The sequence below is a fragment of the Rhinolophus ferrumequinum genome, chromosome X (assembly GCF_004115265.2).
Source record: "Rhinolophus ferrumequinum isolate MPI-CBG mRhiFer1 chromosome X, mRhiFer1_v1.p, whole genome shotgun sequence".
NCBI classification, from domain to species: Eukaryota; Metazoa; Chordata; class Mammalia; order Chiroptera; family Rhinolophidae; genus Rhinolophus; species Rhinolophus ferrumequinum.
In genome coordinates, this window is record NC_046284.1 from 89793914 (window position 1) to 89811198 (window position 17285).

The 17285-nt window shown below is 37.1% G+C and overlaps 1 protein-coding gene across 1 annotated transcript in view; it reads left to right on the forward strand.

The window, feature by feature from the left end:
- MAOB (monoamine oxidase B) overlaps nucleotides 1–17285 on the forward strand; it is a 161618-nt gene that overhangs the window by 41865 nt on the left and 102468 nt on the right. The window contains exons 2-3 of the mRNA XM_033115752.1: nucleotides 11848–11942; nucleotides 13145–13282. Of these exons, the coding sequence (XP_032971643.1) occupies nucleotides 11848–11942; nucleotides 13145–13282 (233 nt within the window). The remainder of the gene's footprint in view (nucleotides 1–11847; nucleotides 11943–13144; nucleotides 13283–17285) is intronic.

Consider the following 17285-nt stretch of genomic DNA (forward strand, 5'->3'; position numbering starts at 1 on the left):
GCCCCCCACAACAGGCTACCTAGCCAAGGGGAATGGTGCCAGGAAGAGGAGTGCCCACAACTTTTGGCTGTGAAAAACAGTGGGGATTCTGACGGTCTGGGTGGGATGGAAGGCTGCCAGAAACCCAGGTATCCTCTTAGAGGGCCTGTGCAGGCACTCACCCTGGTCTCCAGCAGAGGAACCGTGGTTATGGGGGTGTCAGAGACATATGGTGAAAGACTGAGTTGTATAACTTTGGGGTGAGGACTAGAGGAACAGTTCCCATTTTCCCTGTGTGGGGCCTTCCTTCTGTGCAGCTGGCAGGTGTGTGGCATCTTTCCTGTGTTGAGCTCACCCTCACAGGCCAAATCTGAATCTGATTGGTCTGGTGAGCTCCACTGCTCCAGCCTGATGATTCATTGAGAGCCTGCCTCACCCAACTTGCATAACAGTGGTTATAAGGATGCTCAAGGAACTTAGTGAGAACTTCAACAAAGAGACAACAAGCATAAAAAAGGGCATAGAAAGCATAAAAAAGAACCAGTCAGAAGTGAAGAATACAGTAACTGAAATGAAAAATGCACAAGATGAAATCACCAGCAGATTAGATGAAGCAGAGTATCAAATCAGCAATTTGGAAGAGAATGTAGCAGAGAACACTCAATTGGAACTGCAAAAAGAAAAAAGAATCCAAAAAAATGAGGATAGTTGAAAAGATCTCTGGGACAACATCAAGCATAACAACAGTCACGTCATATGGGTGCCAGAAGAAGACAGAAACCACAGGATTAAGAATCTATGTGAAGAAATAATGACTGGAAACTTTCCTAACCTAGTGCAGTAAATAGACATACAAGTCCAGGAAGTGCAGAGAGTCCCAAACAAGATGAACCCAAACAGGCCCAAACCTAGACACATTATAATTAAAATGGCAAAGGTTAAATAAAGACAAAGAGAGAATCCTAAAAGCAGCAAGAGAAAATCAATTAGTTACCTACAAGGGAGCTCCCAAAGACTGTTAGCTGATTTCTCAACAGAAACTTTGAAGGCCAGAAGGGATTGGCAGGAAATAGTCATAGTGATGAAAAACAAGGACCTACAACCCTGGGTACTCTACCCAGCAAGGCTATCATTTAAAATTGAAAGACGAATAAAGAGCTTCCCAGACAAGAAAAAGCTAAAAGAGTTCATCACCACCAAACCAGTATTACCGGGAGGGACTTCTTTAAGATGGAAAAAAAAAAGATAAAAAATATGAATAATAAAATGGCAATAACTACATATCTATGAATAATTGCTTTCAATGTAAGTGGATGAAATGCTCCAATAAAAAACATGGGAGGTACAATGAGATATCACCTCACCCCAGTCAGAATGTCTATCTTCAACAAGACAAATAGTAACAAGTGTTGGAGAGGCTGTGGAGAAAAAGGAACCCTCATACACTGTTGGTGGGAATGCAGACTGGTGTAGCCTTTATGGAAGGCAGTGTGGCAGTTCCTCAAAAAATTGCGAATAGAATTACCATATGACCCAGCAATCCCTCTCCTGGGTATCTACCCCAAAAATCTGAAAACATCTACACATAAAGACACGTGTGCTCCAATGTTCATTGCAGCTTTGTTTACGGTGGCCAACAAGTGGAAACAACCAAAATGTCCTTCGATAGATAAATGGATAAAGAAGTTGTGGTATATATATACAATGGAATATTATACGGCGGTAAGAAAAGATGATATAGGAACATTTGTGACAACATGGATGGGTCTTGAGAGTATAATGCTAAGCGAAACAAGTCAGACAGAAAAAGCAGAGAACCATATGATTTCACTGATATGTGGTATATAAACCAAAAACAACAAAAGAACAAGACAAACAAATGAGAAACAAGAACTCATAGACACAGACAATAGTTTAGTGGTTACCAGAGGGTAAGGGGGAGGGGGTGGGAGATGAGGGTAAGGGGGATCAAATATATGGTGATGGAAGAATTGACTCCGGGTGGTGAACACACAATGGGATTTATAGGTGATGTAATACAGAATTGTACACCTGAAATCTATGTAATTTTACTAACAATTGTCACCCCAATAAATTAAAAAAAAAAACATAGGTGGTGAGCACACAATGTGATATATAGATGATGTATTATAGAATTGTACACTTGAAACCTATGTAATTTATTTACCATTGTCACCCCAATAAATTTAATTAAAAAACATAGGGTGACTGAATGGACAAGAAAACAAAGCCCTTATTTATGTTGCCTACAAGAAACTCACTTCAGATTGAAAGACACATACAGACTGAAAGTAAAGGGATGGAAAAAGTTATTTCATGAAAATGGAAACAAGCAAAGAAACACACACAAAAAAAGTTGGGTTAGCAATACTTATACCAGATGAAATAGATTTTAAAACAAAGTTATAACAAGAGACAAAGAAACCCCCAGTAATCTCACTTCCTGGAATTTACCCGAAGAAACCCAAAATACTACTTTGAGGGGACTGTGCATCCATATGTTAATTGTAACATTGTTTACAATGGCCAAGATGTGGAGATAGACTGGGTGTCCATTGATAAAAAAATGGATAAAGAGGAGGTGGTAATATATACAGTGGAATATTGCTCAGCCAGGGAAGGTTCTTGCCATCTGGGGCTACTAGATTTATCGGGGTGATAGATAGGAGGGGATTGGGGGGCACGGTGAAAAAGGTGAAGGGATTCAGAAGTACAAATTAGTAGTTACAAAATAATCATGGGCGTGTAAAATAAAGCATAGGGAATATAGTCAATAATATTGTAATAACTATGTATAGTGCCAGATGGGTGCTAGACTAGATAGGGGGATCACTTCTTAAATTATATAAATGTCTAATCATATGCTGTACACCTGAAATTAATATAAAATAATATTGAATGTCAACTGTAACTGAAAAATTAAAAAGGAGGGGAAGGTAAAGGGGAATAAGAGGTTCAAATTTCCAGGTATAAAACAAGTAAGTCATGGGGTTGTAATGTACAGCATAGGGAATATAGTCAATAATATTGTAATAGCGTGGTACAGTGTCAGATGGTTGCTGGACTTATGGTGATCACTTCTTTAGGTATATAAATGTTGAATAACTATTGTGTACACCTGAAATTAATATAATATTGTATGCTAACTATATTTTTAATAAAAATATTTAAAAAATAAAATTTCCTATGTGTATTGGTTTGCTGGAGCTGCAATAACAAAGAACCACAAATTTGGTGGCTTCAAACAACAGAAACATATTGCCTATAGTCCGGAACTCCAAGATCAGGGTGTGGGCAGGATTGGTTCCTTCTGACAGAGTGAGGGACAACCTGTATCATGCGTCTCTCCTAGCTTCTGGTAGTTTATTGCAGTCTTTGGCCTTCCTTGGTTTGTAGAAGCATCACCCTGATCTCTGCTTTCATCTTCACTTGATGTTCTCCCTGTGTGCATGTTCGTCTCCAAATTTCCCCTTTTTATAAGTAGACCAGTCATACTGGATTAGGGCCCACCCGAATGACCCTATTTTAACTTACTTACCTCTGTAAAAACCCTATCTCCCAATAAGGTCTTATTCTGAGGTTTTGGGTGTTAGGACTTCAACATACTGAGAATTTGGGAGGGCATAATTTAACCCATAATACCATGCTTCCCAAAAGTACTCAACTCATCTGGTTTTCCTTTGGCTAATTTATAGCACATCAGAGGTGGCAACCAACGTTTTCCCTTCTTGGGGCTCCAGCTGTGGTGTTGCCCCCACGGCTTTTCAGATCCCTGGACTTCGATCTTCAGCCTGCCTTTCCCTGGGCAATCCCACTGCATGTCCTAAAAGAAGAAAGAGAATCTTCCAGTTCTTTTCTTGGTGGGACACTCTTTTTCCTTTTCATTTCACCATTTTCCACTTTTCTATAACTCGACTGAACTTAGTACATTTCCAGCCTCCCAGGAAACTACCTTTCCAAATACATTATGGTCTCCCTCTTCCTACCCCCATGGTGCCTCTCCTGTTAGGCTTTTTTCTCTTCTAGGAGCAGGTCCTGTCTTGGACATCAACTCCTTGATAATGTACAGCCTAAGGACAATGGTAGTGTAGTGCTGTTGAGAATGTTTGATTTGTTGGGGGACAGAGAAGAGGAATTTTTTTTCTTGAGAGGCAAGTTCTGTGACAAACCAACCACCAGTTGTAGCCACATTGATCAAATGTCCCTGTTTCTTTAAGTAGTGTTTCCAAAAATGTGTAAGGAACCATTTCTGTCTTCAAAAAAATCACTTCCATCCCCAGTCCTTGCGTAAGATATAGAGACTAAGAAATTATGTAAATGGTATACATAATATGCCCTAATGGAGGTATGCAATATACTAATTAAAGGTTCTGACAAGTCCAGCAGAATGGAAACTGGCTTAACGGTTTTTTCCATAATTTTCTAATGAAAATTTTCAAAAGATTGTGCAGTCAACATATATACCTACCAAGTAGATTCTACCATTAAAGATTTTCTCTATTTGCTTTGTTCCATTGTATCCATCCCTCTCTCCATCTATCATTTCCTCTTATATTTTTGATGCATTTCAAAGTAAATCACAGACATCAGGACCTTTTGCCTCTAATTACCTCAGCATACCTATCTTAACCAGCTTTGTTTAAATCAGCATTTCATTGTGCTGCGTGAGCACAAAAGCTAGTTTTCATTAACACTTATTGACGTCACCCATATATTTCATGCTCCAGAGGGTAGACTTCGGATCAGATGCTTTGGAGTTATAAAGATACCACCTATGTAATGAAATCTCAGCTTACTTAAAATCATTGTCCTGTCTCGTTTTTAGATTAGTTACATTATCACCTCAATTTATAGATGGGGAAAGTGAGGCCCAGAAAGGTGAGGACTCTTGCTTAAAGTCATACAACCAGGCAGTGGCTTATTAGGCATAGAACTTTTTCTACACAACAGCAGTGTTCTGCCTTGTCCTTGAACCAGTTCGTGTTTCCCTTCTACTCTGGTCCTTGCACACTGCTGATTGCCTTAGTCTTTTGTTCACAGGGGTGTTTCAGGGGCAAAGTAGAGCTCCTGGGCCAGGCTCTGCACAGGTCTCCCAGAAGATGGAGGGCATCACCAAATGACTCCTTTTTATCTTCATTTCTTCCAGCTACTTGTTACATCTCACGCAGATTTCTTTTCCTTGGCAACACCCACATTTTATCCTCTCCTAGAATTCCTAATTCATCATTTCACTTTTGGTAAAAGGAAATGTTTAAATGGAGAAATGTTCAAAGTATTCTACAGTAGGCTTCTGACCCTCTTCAGGCCGTTTGTAACACCCAGCTCTTTCAGAAACTAAGATCTAGGAAGTGGGTGAGCCAAAGGGAGTATAGTATCTCTCCAATTTTATATTCTACCTTGAAGATGTTTGTGATTCTAAAAATCGTGTTGGTAACCTATAGGAGGGCTACTATCATGGGAATGAGATATTTCATCCTCAGATCACAGTCAAGGAAACCATCATGATTATGTTCTATACTTAAACAACAGCGTTCTTAAAAAGAGTTTGTTTTTTTTTATTTATACAGATTCCATTAAATTCCCAAAAGGATTCAAGGCAGATTTAGTTTAAAAGTTTAATTTTATGTAACAGTTTTAAAATGGAGAATATAACACACAAACTCGAGAAAGGCAAAGTTTTCATTTCTGGACTTGCACCCTTTTTTCATGGGAGACCATGTTGAGGTAAAGCAAAAACAAATTTTGTCTACCATGATTACAATACACAAAAGATATTCCACCCCTTTCAAACAACAAAGGGTAAAGACAAAAGCTTGGATATGGAACAAAACTCATTATGATTGCTGACATTTTTGGAAAATGCAGTAATTTGCATATAAAGCATGATGAAGAAACAATTTTTATGGTTTTAGACGTATTCTGAAAGGCCCTGGAAAGCAATCTCATTCTAGTATCTCAAAGCAGCTGCATCTGGAGAAAGGTTTCTATGGCAACTCATGAAAGCTTGATGTTTTTATCCTTTTCAAGAGCATAAATCATCCTGTGGCCTAAGGCTTTTTTCCTTTATTTTGGAAGCTTTGCCATTTGTTTGTGTGTTATATAGTTCGACTGTCCGAGGAGGCGTGGCATCTATCTTTTTCATATTTGGGGGCAAGATGTGAATAACATAATTCTGGACTTTACTTCTCAATGATCAAAATGATGGTACACATTGGTATGTTTGGTTTATATCATGTATTGTTTTGATTTTCCAAAAAGTTGTGATTGGTGCGTTCTCAGGAAAGACAAGTCAGTTTGTACTTAGGAGGAAGAAATGTTTGGCCAAAGCACCTCTTAATGAATAATAGTTCAGTGGAGCTGTCTTAGAGGGCCTAGTATTGCTCCAAATGCTTTCAGATTTTCCTGTAATGATATGGTCTCAGGGCTTTGAGCCCAGGTGATTTTTTAATCAATATATTCTTTCCAAGAAAGTTAATCAAGAAATATTCTAATTTTTAAACTTGGTACACTTTGAGAATTTTTTTTAACTACTTAGGTTTTTGTGTGTTATAGAAAGTAATGTGAGTCATGAAAAACACATAAGGACACAGAAACAGAACTGGGTTTTAGCTTTAACTCTGCCATCGCTAGCTATGTAATATTAAGCAAGCCCTTGAATCTGTCTGAGTTTCCATTTCCTAATATGAAAAATAGGAATAACAATGTCAGCCTCACAGGGTTATTGTTAAGGACTGAATGTGTGTGAATGTTGGAAACTGCAGTGCCGTATGAATGTAAGGTGGTTATGATTATTGGTTGGCTGGCTTTCTTTCCAGCTCTTGCCCTTGAAAAAGGTCAAGGGTATTCTTTATCAGAGGAAATCAGTTTCAGATTGTGTAAATATTTTAGTTTCTTATACTATATTAAATATATTATGTTTATATGAACACCATTGCTGCCATTTATTTATTTATCAACTGAGTAATTAAATGCCATCTTTGTTGAAGTGTATTAAATTAATCCATTCAACAAACATGTAAGTGCCAACTGTGTGTTAGCATTGAAGAGACACAGAATAGCTAATTAAATTCTTATCATTCAGGAAATAAGTTTCTGAATTTCAAGGCTACAGCAGAAGCCATTTAGGCAGTATCCTGGCACAAGGGTGCCCAGCTGAATCCATGAAAGAAAGGGTGTAATCCAGCCCACACTCTGCCAGCCAAGCCGTTTGCACCAAGGTAGGCTGCATTTATCTGAAGGAAGGATGTCTTTTTAAAATTTACCTGCCAGGAGTGTGACCTTCTTGTAATTCACACAAAGGCATGGAATGTGCCAGCTGTGGCCCTGACACTTGCTTGTATGGTCTGTGATGTTCAGTGGAAGGCTTCAGTGTTTCAGTATTTAGTAATGAAGACGGCTGCTGGGCATGCTTATTATCTGGAATCAGACTGCCTGGATTTGAATACTGGCTCTGTCACTTGTTAGCTGTGTGAACTTGGGCACATGACTTGGCCTCTTTGTGCCTCACTTTCTGCATCTGACCACTTCACAGAGTTGTTGGGAGGAGAAATAAATTCTTATATAAGAAACACTTAGAATAGAAGCTGGAATAGTCAGTGCTCCATACTATGCTAGCTGTTTTTACTGATATCTTTACCTGCCTCTCTACTCTGTGTTGAAAACTCAACAATTAATATCTGAATTCCACCTACAAATACCATTTTCCTTTAATGAATTAAATTTTACATTGAGGATAGTTTTCTTTTTGCCCCAGGCCTTTTTGGGCATGTATTTGTGTTAAAGAACTGAAAAGCATTCTCTTTAGAGACATCAAAGAATTCCAGTTGTTTGATCAGAAGTTCACTAGGTTGTTTCTAGAATTTCCTCATAAAACCATTGCTTTCTCAGAAGTGACCAGAAAGTAATGAGGGCTATTTGCATATTTTTGGCTTTTTCACCTTTCTAGGAATGCCTATATAGCTTACCAGGGTGATAGGGTTAGAGATGCTTTGAGGTACAGTGAATTTCACTGTCAATTTTAGTTAACATTTTTTTTTTAATTGGGAAGAAGTCCTTATGTAATACCGAAGTACAGATGTTTCATGTTATCAAGACAATTAACTTTGCATTTTAAAACATTTTGTTAAATAGCAGATTTTTGATATGAAAGACATGAGACAGAATGACAAAGCAAAGAATGAGGCAGATGATGATTTTGATTTTTCCCTTTCCTCCAAATCCTAACTGCTCTTAAGATACTTTGAGGAGGCCCCTCCATTACCTGCACTGTGTACTTTACAGTCTCCTATAGTATCTAACTCTTGGCCATTTTCCATGGCACAAAATTGGAAGCATAGACGGCTAATAATGCTACACATCACTGATTTCCAATCTTTAAAATAATTTGGGTGTGTAATCTCAATTGAGGTATCCTAATAATTGAAATAGTCATCACTTTGATGAAACCTTTTCTAAGTAAACTGCTCAGGAAGAGAGATGCAATATTTTTATAATTTTATGGCATTAAGCATTAGTCTACTCTTATTCCTGTGTGCCGTGCTATGATTATTCATTCAAGGCAGACTCCCTGAGCCAAAATCCTATGGACCCTGCACCACTTGGAAGCAACAAATGAGAGACTCTTATCAGAGGCCTGTCAGGGGCAAAGAGGGGCTGCTTCTGAAAGTGGCAAATGATAGTTCGTTTGTGAAATATTAATTGATCCTGCATGTTAAACTCAAGTTTAACTAGCTTTTTAAAAGTACAAAGTAATTTTTAAGTTTGATCCTAAATTGGTTGCAAAAGTTAAATATCCATTTAAGAGAACTGATATTTTAAGATTCCTGTATTTATTTGGAGAGCAGAATGTTGTAAGTCACTTTGCATCAGTCAGTGTATCTAGTTACTGTATTTTTCATTTTTCCTTTTTGGTACCAGGGTGGTGGCTAAGAGTTCAGGTTTGGGGCTGAACTCTGACTCTGCCATTTACTAATTATGGAATCGATGGGAGATCAGTGAATGTCTCTAATCCTCCCTTTCTTTCGTTTTAAAATGAGGATAATCATACCTGTCAGCATTATGGTGAAGATCAGAAGTGCTTTGTGTGTAAAGCACTTCACACAGAGCAAAGCTAGTGCTCAATGCTTTCTAATGGTAGCTATTATTATTGTGGATATTTTCTTTTGTTTTTTTTTTTCTTTTAACTACTATTGCATCGTGTCAGGAAATGATTGCTTAAATGTTTAAACAGTGCCGATAACATTGTCTAGTGTTTTAGAGCAAATGTATTTCTGCTACTTTATGATTTTTTTGGCAATAGTATCATATTTTGAAGTTCCCAGACTTCCTAGAGAATGCACCATCTCTCATATTTATGTTTTATGGCAAAATGTGTTAAAACTTCCAAACAACGGACATAGAAATAAACTCTTGGGGTGGCTGTCAGTCAAACCATTGGTCCTTTCACCAGTTATCACTGAGGAATCCCTTGAGAGCTACTTCTTAACAATGTTAATCATGTCATGACCACACCAGAACTCCTCAGATTCTCGGGTACTCTAAAATCCCCTCCTAAATTGCAGTGACTTCCCTAAGCCACTGATATTTGGGCCAATTATTTTTCAAATCATTTTTTGTCAGTTGATGTCTAACAAGCATTTTAAATACCCCCCTGTGAACATTAGTGAGACAAATTGTTAGATATTTCCAATATTTTCTTATATTGCTCTATTTAAAGGTATTTTTTTTATTTTTCTATTTATGATTTTTTAAGGCGCATGAGCATATACAACTCTATTTAATGGTTCGATGAAACCCTGGCTTGTTTTAATAACTGTTTATGTTTAGTATCAAATACTATTGGGTAACTGCCCTTACTAAAAGACCCTTTGTGAAATATAAAATGGTAGTGTATATGAGTGATGTTGTATTTCATTCTGAAACCTTTTGTTTAAGCCTCAGCATTGCAGCGTGTCTGTCTGAAGTCCCTGATAACAGCTGTTGCCATGGCTGCATCTTATTTCATTTTTCATTTGTTGAACCGATGCTTGATAAGAGAAATGTCTTTGAATTGTCTGCAATTTTGAATCTAAATAGAAGTGTTTTCTCTCTTTTTTTTTTTCCTTCTGGAGGTAAAATTAGGAAACTGGAGTTAAAATTCCAAGCCCTGTATTCCTAAGTAAGGGTTATGCAATGCTCGTGCACACTGTGTGGGGGACTGTGGACTTTGGGACCTTACCCTGCCACCAACTGAAAAGCTCTGGCCCTGCCCTCAAGGACAGGGAGCAGATTTTGGATTAACTTAAATAAAGAAATGTCAAATTAGTCTCTTTAAAAAATGGGTTTCTTCTTTTAGGTTAGCTAATAGGTGGTGAATGCAGCCTCGGCTTTCCATTATGGCTTTTACAGTGGGTTCATGTCTTATGTTCCATGAATTATTATCAATCCACAAGATACAAGTATGTTTTAAAAACACGTTGATCAAATGAAGTGAAAAATATTTTTTGAAATGTAATTTCTCCCTGAAGCAAAAATTGAGATATGTGATCTACAAAGAGACTGGTTCTGAGAGCCCATTGGAAAGCAATACTCATAGTGGTTATAAATACTGACACTGGAGCGAAATGGCCTGGCTTTGAACACCTTATATGACCTTAGACACCTCTCTGCTTCATTTCCTCAGCCATAAAGTAGGAATATCAATAGTACCTTTCCTCAGTGGGTTGCTGTGAGATTCACTGAATTAATATATTAAAATCTTTAGAACAGCTTCTCAAATGTAGTAAGCACTATATGACCACTTTTATGGGAATCTTTTTTTCACATCAGTGGGATCTAAAAGTCCCAGAACTATTATTTTTGAAAGACAAGATAGAAGCTGTTTCATTTATCTGTAAGGCACAGTATCTTGGCATTTCCTTGATTTTGTTTGGTCTCATAAAAGCAAATGAGTAAGGTGATTGGAACTTAGAAAATTCAGTTCATCATTTAGAGCGTCAGAGTTCTGTTGTCTGAGAAAACTCTTACTAAACCCTGTAAGAGTGGTTTTAAAGATGCAGGCTTTTAAGAACTCTAAGATCAAAACTACATCGAGGATGAACTTGGGCTATACATGACCTCTATACTAAGCTTTGTACCTTGTCAAAACTCAACGGGTAAAGTTTATTGTATGTAAATTTATCTCAATAAAGCTGTTTTTTAGAAAGCTAAATTTATGATGGTAAGAATGTAGTAGACATTCATTAAGTATTTTTGACTGCATTAATAATTAAATGGAGGAACGAAAGGAGTCATTTCATTCTTCAGCGATGGATCACATGCAGAATTAGGACTTAGAAGGGGGTCAAATTGTATGTTCTTGGTTTTGAAACTTTACATTAACCTCTAAAAGTACACTTTAACTATAAATCCTAGGTCCTCTCACATGCTTTGATGGACCACTCTCCCCCCAATTTACTTGTTTTTCAGATTTACCTTGTTAATGAAGTCAGTGGTTATACCTGGTCCTGTGTCTGTTGGGGCTTATACATTTCTCTTAAATGTGGCCTTCATCTGTGTTGTCTGATGTATAATCATGCAATTTAGTCCTTAAAGATAGACATTTTTGTATAGTGATCAAAACTGTTTTTTAAGATTTCAGACATTTACCAAAAATAAAATCCCTTTTATTCTTTCTACAAACAGCAGCTGGTTTCCTAGACTTGGAATTTGGGCCTCTGTTCAAAAACCCTAGTTACTGTAAGTTAAACATAACAGTAGGCCATGTGTGTGAGCCAACATGGACTTTTCTCATTGGCTGTCAGCATGAGGAGCTTATCTGGAGTCCCTATAAGGTGTTAGATTCTGATTTCCTATTGTATTTTCTCCCAGGTATGGCAGCAGCCAAACTTCTGCATGATAATGGCCTGAATGTGGCTGTTCTGGAAGCCCGGGACCGTGTGGGAGGCAGGACTTACACCATTAGGGTAAGACATTAAGGATAGGGTGGAGAAACATGGGACTAAAGCTGAGTTTTTCCTTTTTCTTGCCGAAAGTCTTGAATTTCATTAAACTCTTTCTGAAAGAAAATTACTCTGAAACATTTTCCGCAACCTCTCTCCTAATTTGTTTCCTTTTCAACTCTTTCTTCTATTCCTTTTCTCTTCTAACTGTATGACACTTGGCACTTGCCAAGTGAATAAAACAAAGATCTCCGCCCTTGTGAAATATATGTTCTTTTTGGGGGTGGGAGAGCTAGACAATAAACAAACAAAAACAAACAAACAGAAAAAACAGAAAGAAGGGCCTTCTCTGGTATCTCTAATAGATACCCAGTTATGCTTGGACACGTTCAGACATAGGGAGGCTTTTCTACTCACTTCTTGGTCAAAGGTTGGTCCTTAGTCACTGGATGTGAAGCTGATTCAAAACAATATAGATCATATGGTAATTCAAGACAAACAAACAAACAAAAATTCAGTCACAAACAACAGTTTAATGATTACCAGAGGGTAAGGGGAGGTGGTAGAAGAGGGTAAAGCATCAAATACTTGTATATGGTGATGGAAGGAGAATTGACTTTGGGTGGTGAACACACAATATATAGAAGATGTATTATAGAACTGTGTACTTGAAACCTATATAATTTTACTAACCAATGTCACCCCAATAAATTTAATTAAAAAACTATATAGAAAACTTGCTATTGAACATAAGAACAATTTCAAAGTTTCAAATTATGATAAAATATTCCCTGATGTTATCTTTTAAACATGGATTAGCAAACCACATAAGAAGTGATCATTTCCTTTCTTGCCTTTCTTCTAGCATTAGGTGCCTAAAAATTCGCCTTAAGTACTAAGTAAAGAGAAATTCACCAATAATTCATAGCTTATAAACTCAAGGCACTAAAAAACAAACCATGTTGTGGTACATGGTGAATGATGGGGTTCAGAAGTCTCCTGCTTATACAAAGTTCAATCAATTTTGCTTTAAATTAAGGAATGATTTAATAACTGTTAACTTGCATAAATGGAGTTGAGAACAGAATCCAGTTTTACACGGATGCACCTCAAGATGTGTCTACAACCTGTGAAATGCCAATTTACTTATTGTAGGATTCTCTTTTTAAATTTAGGAATAACATTTTCACAGCTATTTATTTTTATTTTTTTCCATGGAAAAACAGAACCAAATGGTTAAATATGTGGACCTTGGAGGATCCTATGTTGGACCAACCCAGAATCGTATCTTAAGATTAGCTAAGGAGCTAGGATTGGAGACCTACAAAGTGAATGAAGTAGAGTGCTTGATCCACCATGTAAAGGTAAGCCTGGGTGAGCCTTTGAAGGATTTGAAGGCTACTCCATGAGTATTCCCAGATCATTCTCTCATGTGAATGATGCCTATGTATTTTATAAGTGTATTTCAGCCACTCTGAGAATTTTTTTCACTGTTATCAAGTGGAATTAGGTGAGAATTCTAATCCTATTTGGGAAGGTAATTGATGAAGTAGTGTTAGCCATTGAGTAAAAAGTTAAACAAAAATAATAGAGCAAAAACATTTGTGATTAATTTATTAAATACCTCTGGCTATTTCATGTGATACAAAAACTTGTGTATAGTTTTACAAATGCTGTCCTAGACTTCACATTATAAAAAGTATTTGCAATATGTCTAATGTAGTATTTTGAAATTTTATCGTTGTGTTCTATATATCAGCTAATGTTACTCTTCTTTAGAGATTTACATAAAAGTGGTTCAAACCCCAAATTTCATTGTTTTTGTGAGGAAGCTCCATCGATCTCCACAAGATTTCTGTGAGTTTATTAGGTCTTTCACATCCCCATGATCACTTGTGGTTTATAGTTCCTGATTCCACAACACCTATGCTCACTTATGTCTCATGAACTGTGACTCTTCTTTCTTTTTCTCTATGACAACCTGGGTTCAAACTAGCCTCTTTGTCGTGATTTTCCTCAGACCACCCCAAGCATTTGTGTGCAACAGACTTGACTGAAATTTTGAGCAATGGGGAGGGCGGGGAAGGGGAAGGGAAATTAATTGCAGAAACACAAACAGAGTCGAATTGAGTATTGGGCATTCTAATTCTAATAAGGCCCTTAGACCTATGCATCCCTGGGGATTTCTCACTGGCCACATTTCTCTGTGGATTCCAGTCTCCCACCATGTTGCTGGTCTTCAGATTCCTGTCACATCTCCCTGATCCTGTTTTTCCAACATCGTTATCTTGGTCCAAAAGTCACTGATGTTCTCTGACAAGTAGAGTCACCTACTCTCGCACCCTCCCCCTGGAGTCCCACAGAAGAACTGGTGGAGGTTTTGAATTTCCGTCTTTTCTCTCTTCCTCACTTGCCTTCTTAAGTTGAAGTAAGCAATATAAAGACATATTCCTCACTGGTAGAAGTCATCCCCTTAGAAGACAGAAGAAACTAGCAACAGTCAGTTTGATTCACATAACAATGTTGACACACATATTTGTGAGTGATAATATCAAGAAGGGTAAATAACAGACTGTACATTATGAATCATTTAATAAAACAGGAAATAAACATCTATCTGATTTGGCATAATTCAGGTAAAAGATTTTCTTAATTAACACATACATGTTCTGGTTGAACTTCAGATGTTGTTTTGTAAGCATTTTTGCTTTGCTTCCACCTGTGTCTAGCAGAAAAAGAGACACCTCATTTAGAAATGAAAATGTAGCATGGGGGTAGTGCAATTTGTTGAACATCAATCAGCAGCACTTAATAAACATCCTTCATTGGGTTCCTTGCACTTAAATGTAGGTCACATTGACTGATTTCTTCTGTCTTCCTTGTCCTAATGTGTTAAGACTTACAGAGACTTAATTCCCTGAACACTGGGATCCTTTTTCATTTTTCCAGACAAAGGAGATGACTAGAGATTATATTCATTTTTCTGTCTTTGTGTGTGCAGCGTTTCTTGGCAGTCAGGAGCTATGTTCAGGATGTTTGTTTTTCTGGTAATCTTATGGCTGACATTAAGTTCCTTGTTTAAAAGAGATCGCTTACAGTCATCAATTATGAAAATGATGTTACACAATATTTTTTCAGAGTTATGGCGAAATGTGCTGCTTTTTTAGATTATTTCAAATAATGCATGTGCAGTTACAAAAATACAGGTAATTAAGCAGTATCTCTAACTTGGTGCCAACAGTGCTCTTCATAAAACTTAAATGTTATTGCTTTTTAATTATTACAAAAGTAAAGCATATTTATTGTAAAAAGATAATTAGAAAATGTGGGTAAGGGAAAACTGAAAAAAACCCTCCGTAATCCTATCTAGGGAAAATCACTCTAAAACATTCTCTTGGTTCACAGATTTTTTTTCATATTCCTATATTGCTATCTTCTGACCTCTGCTGGAGGAAATGAGGAATATCATGCACTTAAAAATACTGCATTCACATCCATATGTATATGTATACATGTTTGATATACTAACTTGCTAACTCTAATGAATTCTCACTAATGAGACAATTGAAACACTAATGAGGATATGAAACAAAGGTTTTTTTTCAATCTTTTATTATTATTATTATTTATTATTATTATTTTTTTAATTTATTGGGGTGACAATTGTTAGTAAAATTACATAGATTTCAGGTATACAATTCTGTATTACATCACCTATAAATCCCCTTGTGTGTCCACCACCCAGAGTCAGTTCTCCTTCCATCACCATATATTTGATCCCCCTTACCCTCATCTCCCACCCCCCACCCCACTTACCCTCTGGTAACTACTAAACTATTGTCTGTATCTATGAGTTCTTGTTTCTCATTTGTTTGTCTTGTTCTTTTGTTGTTTTTGGTTTATATACCACATATCAGTGAAATCATAAGGTTCTCTGCTTTTCCTGTCTGACTTATTTTGCTTAGAATGATACTCTCAAGATCCATCCATGTTGTCACAAATGTTCCTATATCATCTTTTCTTACCGCCGAATAGTATTCCATTGTGTATATATACCACAACTTCTTTATCCATTCATTTATTGAAGGACATTTTGGTTGTTTCCATGTCTTGGCCACTGTGAACAAACCTGCAATGAACATTGGAGCACAGGTGTCTTTATGTATAAATGTTTTCATATTTTTTGGGTAGATACCCAGGAGAGGGATTGCTGGGTCATATGGTAATTCTATTCGTAATTTTTTTTTTCATGATTGTATTTATTTTTTAATTTTTTTTATTTAAATTTATTGGGGTGACAATTGTTATTAAAATTACATAGATTTCAGGTGTGTAATTCTATATCACATCATCTATAAATTACATTGTGTGTTCACCACCCAGAGTCAGTTCTCCTTCCATCACCGTATATTTGATCCCCCTTACCCTCATCACCCAACCCCAACCCCTTTACCCTCTGGTAACCGCTAAATTATGTTCCCCAGATTAATTTTCAAACCCCGTGGCCATCCTGTGGTCACCGACTGCCCTTCAATCCCTTCACCCGCCCCCCCCCCCCGCCCATCTAGCAATCCTCAGATTTTCCTCTTTGTCTCCAACACTGTTTCTGGTTAGTTCATTCACTTATTCTTTTCTTTAGATTCCGCAAATAAGTGAGATCATATGGTACTTACCTTATTCGTAATTTTTTGAGGAACCTCCACAGTGCCTTCCATAACAGCTGCACCAGTCTGCATTCCCACCAACAGTGTATGAGGCTTCCTTTTTCTCCACAGCCTCTCCAACACTTGTTACTATTTGTCTTATTGATGATAGCCTTTCTGACTGGGGTGAGGTGATATCTCATTGAGGTTTTTGTTTGCATTTCTCTGATGATTAGTGATGTTGAGCATTTTTTCATATGTCTATTTGGCATTTGCATGTCCTCTTTGGAGAAATGTCTCTTCAGGTTGCCTGCCCATTTTTCAATTGGGTTGTTTGTTTGTTTGTTTTTGTTGAGTTACATGAGTTCATTGTATATTTTGGGTATTAGCCCCTTATCAGAGACATTGTTTGCAAAAATCTTCTCCCATTCATTTGGTTGCCTCTTTATTTTGTTGATGGTTTCTTTTGCTGTGCAGAAGCTTTTAAGTTTCATGTAGTCCCATTCATTTATTTTAGCTTTTACTTCCCTTGCTTTTGGAGTCAAATTCATAAAATGCTCTTTGAACCCAAGGTCCATAAGTTTAGTACCTCTGTTTTCTTCTATGCAGTTTATTGTATCAGGTCTTATGCTTAAGTTTTTGATCCATTTTGAATTAATTTTGGTACATGGAGACAGATAGCAATCCAGTTTCATTCTTTTGCATGTGGCTTTCCAATTCTTTC